Here is a 21,738-nt window from a genome sequence, read left to right as displayed (position 1 = left end):
CGCTTTTTAAAAACTGAATAATATACTTGATTCAATTTTTGAACCAAGCACATCAAGATAAGGAACTATTGAACAGGGATCTCTGCTATTGAACAACATAACTCAAAGGCAACTCAAATTTCTCGGTCACATTATCAGAAAAGAAGATTTCGAAAATCTTTGTCTAAGCGGCCGCCTTCTCGGGAAACGTGCTCGTGGCAGACAAAGAACAACATTTATATCCAATTTCAATACATCAATCAGCCAACCAAGAACACTTTGGGACACTGCGCGACAAAGGGAACACTGGAAAAATTTACGAACTGAGCATCTAGTTCATCAAAGGCCGCATCGGCTATGATACTGTTGATGATGAATATACTTTGATATAGGCTACCTCCTGAATAATATATCTCCAAGAAAAGGTGTCTGTAGAACAGGGCAGCTACCTCCCTTGCGCGTCAGTCTATTACGTCACAGTGCAAGCAAATAAACTTGTCCTGAATGTCCATATGTTTATAGTCGGTAGCGTCACCGTGTGGTCAACACTGGCCACTGTCGCCTCCTAAGGAGCTGGTCATCAGCCAATGACGTCATTTCATGATTGAGCTGGTAATTATTCTTTGTTCTATCTCGACTTGCGCGACCGAAGACTGACTTCATTTGGGATAAACTATTACAAGAAAAACTTTGTTCGGAGAAACAAATGTATTTTATTCCACAATTGGCACCGAATATACTTCCTGGATTATTTAGGGCAGGGAAAGCAGCTACGTCACGACGAACGGTCCAGCGCTAATGACGTCATGAATCGGGAGGTTGGAGCGGTCATTGCTACTTCGTCTTTTGCGACTCCCGGAGCAGTTCTTGATGAAGCATAATTTAAAGGTTATTTTCAAATAGTGATTGAATTAGATGCAATTCTCAATTTATGTTAAAAAAACCTGCATTCCATTGGAGTGTTGTAATAAGGTTATCTAAGTGTTGTTCCATGGTTAGCTTGAGATACAACCTGATTTGCTACATTTTGCAGACTTTTCCAGATTTTGCCAACTTTTGGTAACTGCCTGAATAAAACTTTCTAAAAATAATATTTTGACGTCATTTTATCGTCTTCCCAAGTTGCCAAATTAGGTTTAAACATCACCAGCCTTTGGAAAACAAAGACAAATTGATTCAGAAAATTTCAGACAGACTTTTAGCAGCTTGCTAACAATCTGATGGTCGTTTTTTAACTTACTTTCTTTCATTTTTCTTCCCCAAGGTAACACAAAGCTTTTCTATTATGAGGAGTCAGTAAAAATTAAAAAACAGCGTAGAAAATTTCAGTCAAATAGTAGCAAGAGCAGTAATCAAAATGCGACAAATCAGGTCGCACTGTCAGGTAGCCACGATTTATGTTTGAACCTTCACGTCAAGATGAAACCTAGTCAGCAGCGAGCAGTTTGCGATCGTTAGCTGCAAGTGGCCTGTAGGCCTAAGGCCAAAGATAAATTTGACTATTTATTTTGAATCGTTAGAGAGCCAATTTGAAATGCGTTTTTGATAAAAACAAATTGTGAAAAATTTAGTAGTTTATTCAGGGCCGGATTTAGCTGGTGGGGGCCCGGGGCACTTTTAGATCGGGGGCCCTCCTGCAAAAACCACCTCTGCGTCTACAGTAGCATCAATCCAGCACTGCACAGCATTTTGCAGAAACTTCAAAGGCTGAAAGGAAGAAAAAATAACACAAAATCACATTTTTTTTCCACGTAGGGGGGCCCTTCAAAAGTCGGGGGGCCCCAGGGCACATGCCTCCTCTGCCTCCCCTAAAACCGGGCCTGAGTTTATTTGAAAATGACTTTCGATTTTCACCCACGAAGCACCTATACTTGCACATACAGCGAACAGAGGGATATTTCGCTTAGCTTGGACTTCGTGATGAATTGAAATTTTTGATAGATTTTTACTGAGATCAGTCAGGCTCAGGCCACAAGAGGTAGTAGACTGACCTGCTTGTGGCCAACTATCGGACTAGGCAGTGGCGAATAAAATTCAGTGGGAAGCGGTCAAAACCAATTGGGTGAAAATAGTAATGAAAATATAATGGATTTGTAGCAAAACTTGTCATTCGTTGACAGACACGTTGGCACCGCATAGCCTACAGGATGCTCTAGTCGTGCCATCGTGCCGTGTAACCGTTTATGTAGAACATCAGTCAGTTGGTAATTTGAAAAGGGATAACATGAGTATGGCCGACAACGTTTGTATTTTTTAGTTTGTTTTCATGTTATTATGTTAAATGCCGTGTGGTTGTTAGGTTTTATTTGTCTATGGTTCAAGATGATCACCTTTTTACCAAAATTGAATTTGTTTGTTTTTAATTAAACATTGAAATTGCAGTTGTTTCTACGACAAAGTTGTTTACTACGTACTTTAGTTTTCTTCTTATAGCACAGGTCTGCATGCTCACCACATCAAGTACATAGGACTGTTATAAAATATAAAACCTACGACATTCTTGTTTGGGTCAGCATTTTTCCTCACAATGTTGACAAGGCTTTGTTTCAATAGGTACTTACCCCACACTGACATTGTTGTGCCGAGGAGTCACAAACTTTTGACTCGCAATGAATGTAGATGTCCATCATGTCACGTGACGAAGTGGCCCACTTAAACATTGCAAAGGAGAAGCGTGCCCTTTGTGACTCACAATTCTCTGTTATGTTGTTGGTGCATTCGCTACCTAGTGGATCGGGTGCGGCACAGCTGAGAGTGAAAGCAAGGATGTAACTTTATCAAGAGAAGTTGTCATGACCAAAGATTTAACCAAGATAAAGAGAAGCAAACTAACATACAATTTAATTTGAAAACTAATAAAGTAACTAAACCCTTACAAGTCTTACTATGACGTAATCGATATTGAAAAAGTAGAGAATATCCCTATCGAATAGCGATTTGGAAACGATACTTGCAACCCTGGGAACCGCTGTTGCTTGATCTGGATTTTATTTAACAGCCATGTGGCGTATGCCGACGTTTTATTCAACTCACTTGTCACTTGGTGCGATACCACCCACGCTTTGCACTTCAGTCGAGAAATTGCAAGTAAAGTCGAAAACGAAATTCCTCTGTGTTCGTACCACTCGCCCTCCCCCAGCTAGAGACACTCCCCCAATTGTACGGAGCCGATGCACGAAGGAAATCGATGAAGGTTCATTCTAATAATCCCAAAACATGGCGATTTAACGCCTCGTTTAGATCTTAGAAGAATCATGTCAAGACAGAGGCTTCAATGAAGCAGAATTGGAGTTTGTTGTAATGATAACAATGTTTACCAGTGTAAGATTTCCAAATACTATGTTAAAATAAGATTTTAAAATACTCTGAATAAGTCAACAATACAAGCAGGATAGATGCAACCTCATTTGATAATTAAATCAAAACTTAAATGCTGGTTTCAGTGGCTATCGAACTTGATGTGTTTTACCTTCGCATTTGACCTAACCTGCCATGAATTGTCAACTTGTCTTTTGGTGCATGACGAAAACTACATCACTTAAACTGTATGACGTAAACTGCATGACGTACACTGCATTACGTAAACTGTATGACCTAAACGGCATGACGTAAACTTCTTTGAAAAATTGAAGATTTATTTTTCACAACAATAATGACTCACAATAATGACGCTTCCACAAGCTCCGGACATTAAGTTTCCCCCTCCAAACTGTAAAGTTATCCTCCCTCGAGGATCGTGTCCGAAGACGAACGGATCCAGCTGGATGCGGCAAGAATTATTAACCTCCGGAAGTTGCTATAAGAAAATAAAATGATGAAGACATCACAATGCATAACATTTGAGAGGCATCTTTGTTATTCAATTCGGGGCTGGATGAAATAAATTTCTTTTCAAGAACTTTGGCGAAGTTGCAATCGATTCTTAAAAAGTGTGATTGCATAAATGATATTGTCACGTGATAAAAGATTCTTCTTGAATTCGTCTTGAAACATTGTATCGGGAAGTGTCATAGCGAATACAAACATGCTCTGCCTTAAGAGTGGACCTGATACATGAAGGATCTAAAATCTAGAGGCAAGACCATGTAGACTAGACGGCGCTCAAAAGGTTTTTAGTTCCACGACTAGCGCGAGTACGTATAGTCGAGTCTTTTGCAAGACACTTAATACGCTTATATGTTCGGGTGCCGGGTGGCAGCTGACTTTGGTGACTTTTTGGTCTTTCGCTGCCATCTTTGTTGTGCGAATTATTTTAGTTTATTGTGTTGTGTATATTTTTGTTTATTTGCTAACAGAAAAAATAAATTAATTTGACCTGAAAACTAAACTTAATATTATTTTTGGAGTAGACACCAAAATCAGTCTCCTTAAAAATCCTCTTTTCCAAATGCAATTTTATTTGCCACAAGACATAAGTCTAGAACTCTAGATGGACAAAAAGCGAGGAAACAGTGAGTATGTGAGCTCACTATATCCCCGACAAAAGGTAAAACCACATTGAAAAATGCGGCCCCTCACTTGCTGTAGTGGATTGTACGCCAGTGCTGGTCCAAATAGCACCAAGTTGGAAAGGTTGTAACCTCTCTGTATGAACGGGCAAATATTAAAGCTGAAAACAAATGAAGAAATAGCAATTAATTTTGCTCTCTGAAATCAGATAGGTTATATGAATAAGTTTGATCCAACTGAGTTTAGCACCACAACTAAAGCCCTAACAAACATCAAGTCATAAGGTATTGAAAGCTTCAGTCAGAAACAAAGCAGAAACAATATTTTTACGTGGTTTTCATATCGTTTGTCAGTAAAGTTACAATGATTTAAGTAATTTAAACTTTTAATAATTAATTAAATCTCAATTACGTTTGAAGTCCATAAAAATGCAAATCAATAAAGGTTTAAATAACCTATCTTTTCGATTAAAGATTTTTATAAAATAAAAGTAATATTTCACATGTATATGTATTGAATCAACTCTTTCAGCTAATGGTCATAGCTCACCTCACTGATATACATGTATATCTGCAATCAACCTGGACTTTAACTTCTTCGGTTGTGATTCCAAACTTGTCTCGTGGACTTTCATGTGTGCAAACTTTCAAAACATCAGTAAATTGTAGCGACTCAACCAATGCGAGATACAATGCCAATATCTACATTGGTGGCTTACTGATGATATACTACTGATGATATACCCCTAACGTGCTACATATCCTATTGCAACATTGCTAGATTGAATGAACACGCTTGCTGTTGTGGAAAAATGAGTATCTTGCAACTGATACCAGAACTTGATTTTAAATGGATTTGAAGTATCTGAAGTAACACACCCATTAACTACGTCGTCAACAAGATAGCGGTAACTTGGTATATACCTGGGTCGGTAGAAGGTACCGGACCACTGCTTATGCTGCCTCCGAAACCGGGTGATGTGCAATTTGGGGGAGAGAAACCTGGGTTGCAGAAGCACTCTCCTCTTGAGGTGCAAACCTGAGAATGTCGATGACTGGTTATAAATATTTTAATGGGGAGGTCTGGGGACCAATGAAAAGCATTGTAAATTAGAGTAGCAGCCCTTGGAGATCCGTTGCTCTACCAATTACCAGACGACTTGGAACGCATATGTCGTGGTAAAACCCACAAGCTTGATGATTATCGGATAATACCCATTTTCAGCAAGCACACCTCAATAGCGTATTGATGAATAATATGCTTTTTCATAATACATTGTATGTTTTTCTTATTCGTTTTTGCTTCGCAATCTATACAACTCGGCTGCATTGTCTAGTGGTGAGAGCCCTGGGACGAAACTCGAAAGGGTGCTGTTTCGACACCGCCTAGCAAAAAGCGGTTGTGTCTTCAACACTTAAAGGCATGTCTGAAGGTGGACAGGAAGATTGGCTTCCTTGCTTTCCCGTCCACTTAATTTAAATTTTCAACCACCATGAATAAGCATGGGTACAGCAAACTAGCGATTCACTTCGGTTCGTAATTTGGGCCAAATACAATAATTTTAAATTTGATAAAATAAAAAATATTGATAACACAAGAAAGACTACAATAAAGCACGTCATTTCCTGCAAAAGAAAATTGAGGCTGCATGTGTTCGAAATAAAATAGCTGCCTGCAGGCGCGGATTTATGGGGGGGGCCCAGGGGGCCCGGGCCCCCCTCCCCGAAATTTTGTGAAAAATTGTATGTTTTCGCATCAAATGGTTTGATATGCTTCTAAACAGCTGATATTAGTCCCTCGGCATCACAATTGATGAAAATGGTTGTTTTAATGTCTATTTTCTAGCATATCGTATATGTCGTATAGTATCATTGTTCATATCTGTTTAGCTTTTTCTTTCTTGTTAATTGATTTTCAAATTTTCTGCCCCCCCCCCGAAAAAAGCTCTTAGATTCGCGCCTGGCTGCCTGCATAAACAAAATATATCTAATAAGAATCTTGTCATACTGAAAAATGAGTAGGCTACCGGTAGGCCTACACCCAACATATTTGCAAACAAGCTGCTGTATTACGAATCATGTCTTACCCCGTTGCCATGACAATCGTTTGGGCACAACGAGTTGAAATCCACGCAACGACCTTCAAAGCAAACCTGAAGAATAATAATGTTACTTCTCTGGGTTATTCCGTTCTAGCACAGAATATAATCAAACTATCGACCAAGATTGAGCGCAACTTTACTGGGTGCTACAAATTTAAGCGTTTGAAATCTAGCGACCACTGACGTAAGAATGCCACAGCGATATCCCGTTTCTAACCTTGGAATTATCTTCGCATCCAATATTGTTCTCCACGTATGTTGAATCCCTGAAGACTCCTGGGAATATTAAAGGAACTTTGGTAACGCACTCTTCACCCCCATCTAGCGTAACAATAAAATATGTCGGCAGTCCTCTGGTGTCGCTCATATTGCTGCAAATGACTTTTCCACAATCTTTGTCCCTGCGGTCAACGAGACAAGGCAGTAAAAAAACTTGCTATGCTAGTTAATATCTTGAAGAGGCCATCGCATATTCTTTTGATATAAAGTATATTTCTCGGAAGTGTTCTCTTCTTATCGACCTGCCAGTGGCAGACAGTTAATAACATCTTAGTTCAATTTACAACACAAACGGTTGAAGCAAAATTATTTTGCATTTCAAAACAATACTTATGTTATACATCATCTGCTGTTACATCAGCTGTTATGAATCGCTGAATCCATTACAAATATACGTTGTTATCACACTTCTCAGTGCTTTGCAAAGCAGAGATTGTCACCGCGACGGTATAGAGGTGCAACTGAATACATTATTACGTATATCATTATTTGAAATAGGATTTTAAAGACAAAACAGTATTGCGCAATCAAGAACAATATTGCGCAATCAAGAACAATATTGCGCAATCAAAAGCACTTTAAAACACTCTGCGACAACTGGTGGCTGGTGTGGTTTAGGACGCGGTGGCAAGTTTGCTGACGTCGATGGCCCCCGTGCACAAACGCTTTGTTTGTTCTGCCATTCTGATGACCGTACAATACGCCAAGCGCGGTACACTGAAACTCGAATAGAAGCGATCGACACTAACTCACGTCAATTCGCAAGGGATGATGTCTACAGCTAAACTGATTCCATTGATCGTTGTATTTAATCCACAGTTGCCATCTATAGTGCCAAATGTGTTTCGTTCCTGGCAAACATCCGGACCATTCATGGCACTTGTCAATCAAAACAGGACAAAATTTTAGTGAAGAGGCTTGTTTGTTATTTCATAAGCAGGCAAAGCCCGATGCTTGTTAGATAATAAGCAGACAAAGCCCCATGCAAACAATTCATTTATTCTTATTTTCGTCAGCGTACACTTTTTGCCAGCGTATAATTAGCCCCTTTCCAAGTATCTACAATTGACTTGCAATACCCGAAATAAAAAACAGAAACTTATAAGTAGATTCTATAGCGCAAATAATCAGCACGATGTGTATGGTGATTTAAAATTGTAAGTTGTGATAGACTGACTGAGTCTTCGTGCATTTTTGTGGTAAATTTGTAAAAATCATTTCAAAATAGTTAAAAGGCGTTCTTTCACACTTTTGGCCATATATCGTGCAAACATACGATGCAATGTATGTTGAACTCACATCAAGGTTACCTGAGCCGAATATCGCTTCACAGTGGTCGTCTCTGGTTTGGCAGTAGCCATCTCTGCAACGCCCACTCGCGTTGCGACATATGTAGCCATCCTCGATGACGTCATCATCAGGACACTTCAAATACAAATGTCGCCATAATTTGGACAGTTTCAATTATATCGATATTTGACCGACTTACAGTAGAATTCAGCTATAGCTACTTCGGCTGTAATGAAATTTCGCTATAGGGGCATCCAGTAGCGTTGACAAAAGGATTCTAAGGGTTATGCTTGCATTCGGGCCCGAGATGATTTTAAGGGCCCGTAGCCTTTCCAAGGGGGTAGAAAACTTAAAAAAACTAACGCATAGTTTGGGATATATTGCGTTTTTTTTAAAAACTGTTTTGGTTTGGGACCAGAGGTGCTCATTGGTACCGGGCCCAAACTATCTTCTCAACAGCCCTGTTGGCATCACTTGTAAAGTTTCGTTTTTAAACTACAGTAGGTTAGCATTTGGCTGTAGCGACTCGGATGTTGTGACAGTACTTTTTCGAACGTTCCTTCAGGTGCCATTATAGTCGAATTCTACTGTAAAATATGCTGAGTCATGCTCACAATACGAAGTTATAAAAAAAAACACTACCAACCTTTGCTGAGTCACCAAGGCAGTATTCAGGAAGATCACACCATGGGTCGCAGAGTGATCGGCAAGAGACGCCTGCTGGCTTGAATTTACATATATCTAGATCACAACAAGCGCCATTTCCACACTGAGCACCTTCGTATAACTTGCAAGTATGCGGATTGCAACAGATACTGAGAAAATTTTTTTAAATTAATTCTATACTGGAGCATCCCACGGAAGTGGAGATGCAATACTGGCATTTGGTGTACAGGAAAACATTATAGTTATTTTCTTTTATAACAATGCTCATTTAGTGACGCAACAAGCACAAGTGATTGATATAATGCATTCATATCAAATTAACAGAAGTACCTAGAACAGGTTGATGGAGTACCGCAGTCACATTCTTCACCTTGTTCCAATCTTCTGTTACCACAGACAGATACGCTCGGTACAAATACATCCGGTTTGTTAAGGAGGCAATACCCGGTGCTCAACTCGAGCTGAACAGGTAGCTGCTGAATGCTACAATTCGACCAATCAAAATTCAAGCTGAAACAAATGCACATCAATCATTGTCAAAAAAACCGCTCTGACGGCACAAGGAAACCAGACAGTAAGGTGAATAATTCCCCGGCAACACTTCAACAACAAGCGGAAACTCCACTTTGTCAATCTCGGTAACCGCCCAGCGTCAGTGATTAAAAGCTTCTCCAAGTAGGCTACGTAAATTTGTCAGTCTCAAAAGCTTTGTCAGTGCAAAGATAAAGATTCAAAACTAGCTGACCAATCAAATCCCTGCAAATTAGAACACATGTGAAAATGAGATTGACAGTGCGGACAGAGCTGTCGGATGAGCACCAAATCCACCGCTCAAGTAATACAAACGAATTAAACGATCGTACTTGCTAATGTCTAAGGCAGTCGACATTATACAATTCCTCGTTGACCCACAGGAACAAGGGACGGGTTGCACGTTCAAATCGTCAGGGTGCTGGAGGCCAAGAGAGTGACCTAATTCATGGGTGAGAGTAAGCCACGTCAAATCAAAATTCAAAAATGGAATCTCTAAAACCTGAAAACGAACAATTTTTATTCAAAAGTTGAAATTGGAAACGTTTTAAAAATTGTTTTTTAAAACAGAAACTGAGCCAGTTGCACTGCAACGAAAATGTATGACTTTTGTGTTTGTAGATCTTTACGAAATAAAGCGTTTTTTGACTATTTTTTGGTTTGCGATGAGACTTGTTTGTGTTGATCATCTGTTAACTTGCCTATGCGACTTTTGCAATGTAAATGAGTGAAGCCAACAACTGCGACTCCGCCAATGGCGTCACAAGGCACACAGCGCCACTCGGTGGCCTATTTTGATTTTGTTATTTCTAACATAACAAAAAATATATTTCAAAAAGATAATATTTTAATACTGAAGAATCATCCACAAAGTTTAAATTTTTCACTTTAGGTCCCCTTTAATTGAAAAACATTTCAATGTTCGGAGATGGTTCTGCTCGCTTCCGAGATGCCGCAGTGATTAAGCAAGAATCAAGTAGTCCAGGAATTATGTCAGTGTTTGTAGGTTCAGCGACCAGATGTTAGTTCTGAGATATAATTTAGTGGCCGGTAAAGGACAAAAGGCACGCGCGCAAAAAATATTTTTACAATAGATCCACGAAAACCATATTTTTATAAAAAGAAACTCGAGGGCTGGCCAATGTTTACGTTTAGTTTGTCAAGATAGTCAGTTTTGCTTTTTTACTCTAGTCTAGTCAGTTAAGTCTCGAATGATGGTTCTGTCACTTACTACCCTAACAATCACCCTGTCATTTACCCCTTTAATGATGACCCTATCTGTTACACTTCTTAATGATGACTATGTTACCCCTGGCCCTATTATGATGACCCCGTTAGTTATACTCCCTGATGTATGACCCTGCCACTTGCCAGGAGCTACACTCCCTAATAATGACCCTGTTGGTTACGCCCCCGAATGATGGTGCTGTCAGTGTCACCCGCTACACCTAATAATGACCCTTTGTGTTACACTTCCTAAAATGCATGTGACAGACAAACCATAATTACAACCTGACCATATACAAATTATTGAGTTAGTTTTCAAGACGGGTAGCTGCAAACACATGATCTCAGTTCAAAACCAAATGGAGCTGAAAGATGTGACAGCCAGAGTTGAAGCGGAGTTTTCAACTAACAAATATCGTACTTTCTTTTATCCCTTTAAAAGTTGTTCCCATATACCTACTAGAGTCATTATGAAAAACTTTAATTTCTTTACTAATATAAATTGCTGTTCAAAAACTACTGTAGTGTTAAGCTTTTTTTGATTTAAATAAAAACAGAAGACATTGACAACGAGTATTATTCTCCTCAACTTACAAATACGTATGACCATGATATTGGAGAGCACATCCCTTCAACAGGTGCCACACCCAGTACCAGCCCGGAGTCGGACAAAAAATCAGTAGTGATGTAAGTAGTGTGGTCAGCGATGCGGAACAGAGATGATCGTTCTGATTCAAACTTTTGCTGTTTGTGGTCCAAAAGATTAAAGAGTGTCTGAAACAGAAAAAAGTTAGTGGGAAAAATAATTAAAAGAATAAAAAGAAAAATATTAAGAAACTGGTTAGCCTTCATTTTTAGCTTTTTCTGTGTGGAAACCACCATAGATGTGGTTCATATTGCCTTGGACTCGTTGTGGCATTTTGATGAGAACAATGTGCCGCGATTGGCGACCACTGGCTCACTTGTTTCAAAGAATATTAAACAATCTTAAGTTAATAACAAAAAAACATTGATATGTTTGTTATTTCAAGATTTGAAAGCTTTTTTTTTCAATATTTATCAACACAACTATGCTCCTTAATGGCCAACATAACCTATTGTAGAATTACGTAGTGATCTGTTTGCGCTACAACTTAAAGTATAATGATGAAAGGCGGACTCCATTTCTGTGCACTGTTCTAGACTGTTGGACACGCTAAACACTACTATAGATGCTTGCATAGAAAAATTGGTGGTTTTGGGATCGAAAAACGTCACCACTGGTATTTCTTCAAAATTCTTTAGGTCTACAGTAGAATTTCGTACTTTGCTTAAAGTTTAGGCTTTATGTTTATTGTTTCTGCCTATGTTTATTGTTTATGCTTATGTTTACCAAAAGCGACCATACTCCCTCACAGCAATTAAGTCACTAGAGTTCAAGAAGACTTCGTTTTCAGGAATCCAGTAGTCCACTCCCACCAGCACCGCTCTGATATCGAAGGTTGCATAGAAGGAATCCATAATATTAACGTAACTAAGCAGCCTCTGGAGAATCACCTCTTCGCTCCCGAAGCGAGTGAGCTAAAGGGCAAACACAATTTAATTGATGTTAATGCAAATAACAATGAGGGAACAAACATGGAATTTTCACACCGCATTAATTTAATTAACTCCACGATCTTTATCTTTATCAAAAATCTTTATCAGATCTGGACCAGAAAAAGTGGCTGTCAAGGAATGTTGTACCCGATTGCATCCTACACGGCATGGTGATCTGCAAACAAACTCACGACACGATTTTTCAAGGCCAAACAGGCTGTGAATGTTCTTTGTTGAATATCTCGCCGTAGATTGTTTTTAACCTTTTACTTATTATTACTTAAATATACGAGTTTCATTATTCAAATTTTTTATCATTTTTGTAAAATAAATGCTTTCACAGACTAGTAAAACTGTTTTGTTTAGGGTAATTAAATGGCCGTGGTTGGATCCACTGCTTTAAAAGATTGTTCAATCACAAAGATTCGTTCGATGCAGAACGCTGCATGGCCTTCCACGTATTGCTGAGATAAAAGCATCCAGTCATCTCAAAAAAAAAAAAAAAACTCACCATGTCAGAAGCGGCAACAAAATGCATTTCGATGTACTTCTTGGCACTTCGGACATCGCGTTTCTTTCTATCCCATGATCTTGCATCTTCTAAATGTGATCACATATCATTAGTGCCGATGGACAATATCTTCAAGCATGTACAACACTGCAACTTAAGTAAAGTGGATACGAAGTTCTGTGTTCAAAATTTACCGTTGTTTGCTCGAATTGTCTTCGTGATGTCATCAAACATTTTCATCGACCCATCAAGTCCGCACGAATACTGAGGTAGATTGCTGACGTCATTCACATTAACCCTTTGCTTTTCAACGTTTTTTTGGAAGTTAACTGCTCAAGGGGGGGCCGTTTTTGGATCAAATTCAATCAGCTGTTACGTGTTATCCGCTGATGCTATTTCAACAGAAGTTGCACTGGTGTGAAAGCAAATCATTTGTCTATAAGTTTGAAAACTCATTATTTTAAAATTTTATATGTTAAACTTGATATTTCAATTTTTGCAAAGGTACCCAAAAACGACAATTTTGATTTAACTTGCCGCCTTTAATTAACCGTGCTAATCCGATTTCATGCAAACTTCTAAATAACAAAGAGCTCGATCGAACGCACGAAGTGTGTGTGCGGTGTGCCGAATCATTGCATTGATTAGAATTTACGACTTGCGAGCAAATCTTATTGTAAGCTACTCACTGATTCTAAAATAGTTACAATCAGAGTAATATTGTTACACGAATTTGAAAAAAACAAAACTGCGTTTGTTGTCTTACATTTTTATCCTAAACTAATGCATTCCGAAACTCATGGCTAGCTTCTAGTTTTATGGAACCAAATTTCTCATAAGTAACACCTTAGCCTGCTTGAATAGCTGTTTACATCTTCGTTTGTGTATTTTAGGTCTACAATTGAGTCTGTAGTATGAATATTTTTAGTAGAGAGAAGACAATTGAACAAGTTGTTGAAATAATCTGAAATTTCTAAGTTCAAATTAGGTGCTTTTGAAATTGTGGATTTGTGTCAAGTCGCATCACAAATATCATGCAGGCCACATCATAAGTCATTTCGCTTACGGGTGTTTATAAACATGACTCATAAATTACATCCACAAAAAATACAGCATTTACATCAACAAAGCTAAGTTCGAAGCTCACTTTTTATTGAAGATTGTGTCAATCAATTTGAAAATACATTTTTAGTCAGCCAGCGTCGAAATAATGCAACAGCGAATTGAGGAACATGCGTAAACAAAAGAAATGTGAAACAACCCACAGTCAGCAAACCTACATAAATTTAACGTTTACAAATGTTGAATCAATGTAAAAGGACTGGATTGCTGACTGGGTCCTTATTGTTTGAAGCACTAAAAATACGCGTAAAAGCGACAACGTCAGCAAGGCAGTGATTATGTTTCTGGCCAAAAAAAATAACGTTTGACTTCAAAGATAAAAATGATTATAACGAAGCTTCAAAGTTTATCGTAAAACATTTTACTGAGATACAATAAACATAATCATTTTGTGCCAGATTGTGAGAAGACTTCCTAGATTCTTTGCAACCATTTGCATGATTGCAAATTATTTTCTATAACTTTACATTGCTAAAAATGGCTTCTTTGTTGAAACAACGTGGCTACAATTCTATAAAAAATTCTTAGGCCTACTACATTGAAGTAATGAATTTTTTTTTTGTGATTTTGCTGATGACGTTTTACAATATCCGAGAAGTAAAAAATAATAATGATGAATTATTTTACAAAACCGTGGTTTGCAAGTGCTTCACAAAAAATTGTTTTACGTCTAAATTTACTATTAGACGTAAAACGTTTGTAAAAGAAAATTGTCGGTTTACGTATTTATAATGTTTATTGCGCTGTTATCGAATTATAAACTGCCTGTAAGCTATTGTCTACCTTTGTGGTTGCCGGCCAGCTTAGAGCAGCATGCAAACTAAGCGTTTATGGTATTTACATCGTGTTATGATTCTCGAAAATTTCCCACAAGGTCTTTATTTTTATCGTGATATTTTGTGCCTCTTCTGTCCTAAACTTAAAGTTATTGTGCAGCACTATCCACATCGGTTTTTAGACTCAGTCTTCATTGAAAATTTTTTGTGTGGTGCATCATTTCAAGTAGTGTCTTCCCCTAAACTGTTACACAAATCGCCCAGAACCAGGTTGATTATTATGTATCTTACAGCAGTTGAGAGCCCGTTATTGTATGTGTGGAATTATTACTGTAGATGTCTGACTAAATTCATGCCAAAGTCGAGCAAATTCTGCTTTCGGGATCCTTGCCGTTATTTACTGTATTTTTTGTTGATAAGTTTAGGCAGCATTTTTCCAAGATAAATGAAGACATCGGTATTGTTCGTCACTTAGATTTAGTTTTCTCAGCATTATTTATTCATTCTTTGATCCACTAGTTTGTCCCACTTTTGGTATAATCGGATCGTTTATAAATGGCGGGTCTTCACAATAGCCGGCCTCTTATACATTGGCGCAACGTATTCAGATGTTGAATCAATGATGAAGAAAGCTGATTTGTTGTTTGTCTTATGTGACGCCTAAATTTATGCCTCGTCTACAGTACAAAATATTTTGTAATGTACATTGTACATTTTGTTTGTAGGCCTACATTACAAAATATTTTGTAATGTAGATGAGGCATTATCATCTTTATTTTGCGCTCTTTGGAACAAAACACAGTGCACTGTGAAACAAAAATACAGGACATAACAACAAGTAGGCGACATAAAGCAGTGAAGGGACGCCATCGAGTTAGCTGCTACGTGTAAATGGAGCCTATCTCATAATTTTGAGTGTATCTCACAATTACTGTTTGCAAAAACGCTATTTCTCAGGCTTCTCCCAAAAGCATTTGCAGTGATACATTTCCTCAATTGCAAGTTTTGTCAATGAGAGCATTTCCATAGAACGTTTATTTCGAAACCAGGTTTTCGTGTCTTTATCCAAGAGAAGATTTCTTATTGTAACGTTTTTTATTCGTCAATGAATATTATCTGCTTGAAACAACTGTTTTGAATAGTTTGTGGCCTCCATAGCCTACTATTTTGATCGTGGATTGCTATTCTTCTTTGTAGAGCTGATAACGCAAAAAAGCTTGCTATTATTGTTTCTAATTAACAGCTTTGCGATCACTGGCTTTTCTTTGTAGCATAAGAAATAACGCGCTTTGTATTATTGAGGTCAAACCAAACAAAAGAAAGCAAGAGGATGCTTCTCTCTGCTCGCGCATATCGATGCACGAAGCAATTATGAGCTTATGGCTTGTCATCGCAATGTAATCCATTTCACGCTTTGCTGGAAGTTAGCTAGAAATAGCAAAAATTCACCAAAATCTTGAATTTACAAGAAAACTACACAACTTTTAGCATCAAATTTAATATCATCAGATCCGCCTGGCAATTTTAGGAAAAGTCAAGAAAAACCAAGTGCATGGCGTTACTGTGCTTCAAATAATTAAAGGAAATATGAGGGGGGGGCCAAATCTGGCCTCCCTTTGAGGAGCAAAGTGTTAAAGTAGATGTGACGAAGCGGTTGTTCTGACGTAGGACTTGGAGTAATGACGTAAACGCCTCTTTCAGTCCAGATGAGGGCACTTCAATACAAAAGGTTAATATTTACAAGAACAGTGCATCGGACCGGGCGGTTAGCATTACCGGTATTCCATGACTGTGCCAAACTGGTGTGATGAGTTTTTGGAACCCACTGCATAAAATAACACGGAGCAGAGCTAAGGTGAATTTGGCGACACGAAGAGATATTTCTGAATCAAAAAAATACGGGAAGAACAGCGCACAACTTTCAACGAAGTATGTTTGATGCTGACGTGTGCAAGTGAACAACGTACGATGGCGGCGTTCATCTTATGAAGCGTAAAAATCTCTGGCGGATGAGCACACTTAGACTGCTGGCCATATTTCTTACAAAGATTTCAGTGCAAAAATAGCAACGTTGAATCAAGGAATAAGTCACAGTATGTACTCGGGTCAAGTGTATGTTGGTGTGTTGCCAAATTCCGCTTGTTACGCATACGAGCCAAACGGGTCAAATGACGTAGCTCTGGGTTACCTCCCTGTTTAAAACTCTGATCGTAATAAGACAAAGATGAAGGTTTATTGGGATTCATAGGAGCATAGATATTTATAGGAGACTTACATAAATAAGAGAACTTGTAAGCCCCTAACATTCCTATAAATAAATTTGCTGTTTTTTAATTTGTTTTCAGTGAATTAATTCAAAGACAAATACTAGAAGGAAAATGAAAACAAACGAAATAGGGGCAGACCATCAAGAATTTGGACTAATGATATTGAAGACTGGTCAGGATTTAATTACAAAACTGCAGTAGAAAAACCTCGCAACAGAGAAACTTAGCGTCTCATTGCCTCCAACCCTCGACGAGAGGACAAACCATAAGGAACTTAATGATGATGATGAAATGATTTAAAGACGTAATTCTTACTTCAGGCCTCCATTGGTGTCCGCGGTGACTTTCTCCTTGTGATTTGTTGTCCCTTGGTACAAGCAAAAATTCAGATTCTGCAACAAATAAACTTGATAAATATACATAAAAAATATTTTTCATATTTAACTTGAAAAGTCTATACTTGGGTCTTGCTCATGATTTGAAAAGAGTGCAAAGTAATTTGATGTGCAAGGCACATGTGCGACTGATATCAAGGCTGCACTAAAACCGTCAGGTTTGTAAAGCAAAGCGTTCAAAATTTAGGAATCGCAATGGTAGGCACGTATCACTTGTATCAGCTTACTGTATGTGTCACTATATCGTGTGCTCGCAGCTAGGGCATGCTGGCAATGAGAGAACTTTTCATTATTTTTTTAAACCTTAGTACTACTTTTCGGCCAACATTCTAACACTAACTATTAATTTCCAAAACCGAACTGAAAATCATCAATATACACTACAGTACTTACAAGAAACTCAATTCAAGACGAAGCTTATTATTTATTACTCTCACTTCCATTGTCGCTTGAACTGACTGTCCTCCTTTTATGACGTTCAATTGTGATCCGCAAATGTGGCTGCTCATACGGAGAGTGATTTCAATTTTAACTCCGTTGTTCGAAGACACGTCGAACATTGTCTGTTGCTTGTGTTTTCCATTCTTGACCTGGAACGAACAAATGATAACGAGAGTGAGAAAAAAAAGGAGAGAGACATCGTTTATTTGCCTTTCGGTAATGATAAGTGAAATACATAATTAGCAAACAGCACCAAAAACTTTATAGTTTTCTAGATTGATTTTGTACAAAACACACATTGTTAAATGATAAATAGATAGCGTCAAAAATAGGACACAGAGGAAATGATAAAGTTATATACACTTTATATACTGTCAGGAGTGCAACGTATCTTGCCACATCGGTTTTCTTTGGGTGGAATTAAACCATAAACCTTGGTCAGATGTTGTTTCTTCTTCTTAATTCTGTGAGCCTCTGGGGAAGAGAATCTATCCTTCTACCACCCCAGACTCACGATGTTCTCAAAACTATGCTACAGTATAAGGCTACTAGAGAGATGCCAGTCTTTGGTGTCATCATCCAAGACGCACAAACTTTCCACTCCGTTAGGTGGCTTAAAGATTAGCTCTCATTACGATGTGCTGTTGATGCAAAATCAAATCTCTTTCAAGAAGATAGGAGTTTTCTCGAAACTTTTAACCCAATCAACCTCATGGTCCTCATGTAATGTTTCTCGGCAGCCGGTTGTAACAAGAATTGAAAGCTATAGACACTGTTTTTCGCCCATGAGCCTGGGCTCGTCAGTATCGCACCATTAATTCTGGCCACAATTGTATTACTTTGAAAAACACACAAAAACTTTATGATATTTTCACATGAGAACATTGAAACAAGCGAAAACCTCCGGATCAATCAATGTAGAAAGCTCTTCCACAAGCACATCAGTCACCAGTTGCCGCACTTCCACAACCTCACAGTTGTTCACCACGTTCTTCAAATCTTCTAAAAACAAAACAAAGAATTTCAAATGTTTCTTATTGTCCAGTTAACAAAAGTTTTAAGTGGCCGTAAATGTCCTCCCAAATATTCAAACTAAAAAACCATACCCAACCCCATTTAAATCTTCTTCTTCTGGTTCCGTTCTTCGTTCTCTGGGGCCGGTGGTTTATCTCTTCAACACCCGAATGTGGTAAAAGGATAAACAAAGATACCCTGATGTGTCTCTGTTTGTTGTCACTATCCTGATACTTTCAGTTACCGGGACTCACCACGAGGAAGTTGACAACATGCATTATTCAAATGAAACTGAGCTATTTTCAGCATCATCAAAAATACAAAAGTTATAACTATAACTTCAGTTGTAACCAAAGAACAAATACGTTGAATCAATGTAAAAACGCACAACCTATTTTGCACTGACAAGGGTTTGAGTTCAGCTGCTGTCAGATCAGGAAGCTAAAGCATGTTGTCGATTCGCTCACGAGCTGATCTGGAGTGGAACACCGATCTATTGAGCCATTGCAAAGGTTTTGTGCAATTACGTCACTACGACTCTTCAAAGCCTGTGACTGAAATTAAAGCGTCATCACGTGTACGACGTCACAATGTTTTGTTGATGCATAGTGGATTGCTCTTGAAAGAACGAATTTTTAGAGCTTGAAACTGTAATAGTGAGATTTTACAAAGGAAAGTATCAAATAATTACAACCAACTTGCAAATACAATAAAACATAACTGAAAGGCCAAGTAAACCGAAGTTAAGACTGAAAGCCCATCACAAACAAACCAAATGCTTAAATCGGTCGGAGAGAGGTAACTCTTTGCTGGAATGAGGCAGCTCAAACCATTCATTTTGACAACTTATTCTTGGCCAGCTGGTACACAATCAACGTGCCGTGCACTTAAGCTGCATTTGAAAGGAGTGTTTAATTTTTCGAACTGTAACGCAAAATGCAATAGGCCTACCTAAGAAATTGCATCTGAAAATCACAATATTTCAAGTCAACTCTAAAAAGCGTTGCCCCCGTTATTTCAGTTAACCTCAAAAAATTAAGATATTTTGGACACATGGCAAGAAGCAACTCGTTGGAAAATTCAATGTTGCCTGGGGTGGTGCAAAGCAAACGAACAAAAAGACGACAAAAAAAGAAATATTTTGACAATATCAAACAAATTACGGGAATAAAAAGCATGCCTGAAGCACTAAGAAAAAAAAAGAGCAAAACGGAGGCAGTTCATAAGCGAGATCACAGCTGATGAAACCCAGTAATGTACGGGCATACAAAAAATATTGACGCCGTCAGCGTAAACACAAACGTTCGAAAAAACATACGCCGTATGCGTCAACGCAACTTGTAAAAAAAGTTGGCGGCGTCAGCGCATACACTAGCGTAAACTAATTTTGTTTGCTAGGTGCCAAACATTCACACAAATTCACACGGTATAAACCACTCGAAACAAACAAGTTTTATTTTGAATTTCCACGAAGAAACACAAGCATCTGAAAGTGTTCATCTGACATTTTGCTGTGTTTTGGTTCCAATATGTCTTTGCCCATTGAAAACATTCTTTTAACTGCAGCGCTGGAAGGTATTGGCGTGTTGTAGAGAAAAAAAATACATTAAAAAGTATGCGTTGACGCTATGCGCTAAAAAACTGCGAAAACTTTACGGCGTAGCCTCAAGCGCAAACTATCCAAAAAAATGTGGCCGCAAGCGTTAGCGTAAACAAAAAGTCTATTTGTGGCGTATACGTACATCTCTGATGAAACCTGATCAATCTGTTGAAAAAGAAGAAAGCTCTCTCCATTGTGAGCAAAGAAACGACAGCGAGATCAAGCAGTACCGTTTGGGTGGGCGTGTAGGGTTTTTAATGGCAACATGGCACATGTTACAGGCGCATGAGCAACCCACTTTTAAGTAAACTCTTCATTCAGGGGCATTTTGTGGATAAAATAAATCACTGACAAGATAAGCTTCTTCTTCTTGCGTATGAGGTGATAGCAGTCAAGTTGTTTCATCCAGGCACTGCAGCCATTAGACTGTGTTGCAATCAAGCGCTGTAAGATTGGCAATGCCGACAAGTGAAAACTGATCTCTGTTATTAATCTCGGTGATCAGCTTGCACTGAAAGCATGTTGTACGTCAGGAATAAGCTTTCTCAGTCTGAGAAGAAAGATTCTCTCAAGCAATCAAATGTAAGTTAGTTGCAAAATAAAGCGATTTAAAAATAACTTTGAGTTTACAGATATTTGAGTTCAACTGTAATTTCGAGCAATTTGCTTTGTTGATCAAACAAAGAAGGTTTAACTTTATCTCTGAAAATTTTTAAGAAATTGCAGTGCTATCTTTACCAAACAACCAATGCCCCCTCCCTCCCCCTTAATAAAGCTTCAACTTACCGCAACCGCGTAAAAACATCGCCTGCAGCAACGTTATAAGAAAGAATATAACAATCTCCATTATTCTTCTATCTGTGACTTAACAGCCACAATCTCGCAGACTAGCTCATAATACCCTGATTCAATTTTCAACATAAACGCGATTGGAACGGAAATATTAATTGTTATTGTTTCTAACGCCCGATGTGGACAACTGAGGGCATTGTTTTCCTGACATTTAATCATAAATTCAAGCAATAAGATTCGTGTTACCAATTAACACAGTACAATTTATACCTAAATGTTGCAGAACCAAAATAAAATCTCAAAAACAATGAATCAAAATCTAAACAAAATTATTTGATTCCAAAACACATAAATTTAACTCATGGCTTAGTAAACTACTGAAGTCTAGCTTCAATCACTAAAGACTGACCGCGTTTGGCAACCCTCAGTGTAGTCAGAGAATCAGCGCCACATGAGGTCCAACGTCCTCCAACCCTTCATCCGAATAAGCGACGGGTAAACGCCTCAAAAATATTATTGTTAATATCACAAGTTCTCTTCATTCCATTAACGACAGATGAAAGGACTAGGCTACATAAGATGAAAATAAATTCTTCACAAAAATGCGAACAATTTAAATGGAATTCAAGTTGGCAAACTATATACATTTTATATTTTCAAGGGGAAAATTGCAAGTTTTCTGTCCCAGACAGGCTAAGCCAGTGATTCCCAACCGGGGGT

The 21,738-nt window shown here is 38.3% G+C and overlaps 2 protein-coding genes across 3 annotated transcripts; both read right to left on the bottom strand.

Moving 5' to 3' along the window:
• Nucleotides 1-680: 680 nt before the first annotated feature.
• On the bottom strand, nt 681-8,948 carry LOC145778744 (uncharacterized). 2 transcript variants are annotated; one of them, XM_082590307.1, is made up of 12 exons: nt 8,745-8,948; nt 8,108-8,233; nt 7,562-7,687; nt 6,747-6,930; nt 6,515-6,580; nt 5,352-5,466; nt 4,978-5,071; nt 4,498-4,588; nt 3,641-3,775; nt 3,013-3,179; nt 2,541-2,727; nt 681-845 (listed from the first exon to the last, which is right to left on the bottom strand). In XM_082590307.1, exons 2-12 carry the CDS (start codon nt 8,224-8,226, stop codon nt 750-752), a joined length of 1,380 nt encoding a protein of 459 aa, XP_082446433.1. In that variant the 5' UTR covers nt 8,227-8,233; nt 8,745-8,948; the 3' UTR covers nt 681-749. The 2 variants fall into 2 exon arrangements, with proteins under 2 accessions (XP_082446433.1, XP_082446434.1); XM_082590308.1 differs by lacking the exon at nt 7,562-7,687.
• Nucleotides 8,949-9,081: 133 nt separating this feature from the next.
• On the bottom strand, nt 9,082-18,904 carry LOC145778448 (zinc metalloproteinase-disintegrin bilitoxin-1-like). Its single transcript, XM_082589925.1, has 10 exons — nt 18,871-18,904; nt 18,514-18,614; nt 17,609-17,761; nt 17,092-17,168; nt 16,286-16,392; nt 12,612-12,700; nt 11,918-12,082; nt 11,117-11,296; nt 9,628-9,797; nt 9,082-9,274 (listed from the first exon to the last, which is right to left on the bottom strand). Exons 1-10 carry the CDS (start codon nt 18,902-18,904, stop codon nt 9,082-9,084), a joined length of 1,269 nt encoding a protein of 422 aa, XP_082446051.1.
• Between the last annotated feature and the right edge of the window lie 2,834 nt (nt 18,905-21,738).

This window comes from Aplidium turbinatum, chromosome 10 (assembly GCF_918807975.1).
Source record: "Aplidium turbinatum chromosome 10, kaAplTurb1.1, whole genome shotgun sequence".
Taxonomy (NCBI): Eukaryota; Metazoa; Chordata; class Ascidiacea; order Aplousobranchia; family Polyclinidae; genus Aplidium; species Aplidium turbinatum.
Note: the sequence above shows the minus strand (reverse complement) of the source record. Positions and strands in the feature narration are given on the sequence as shown.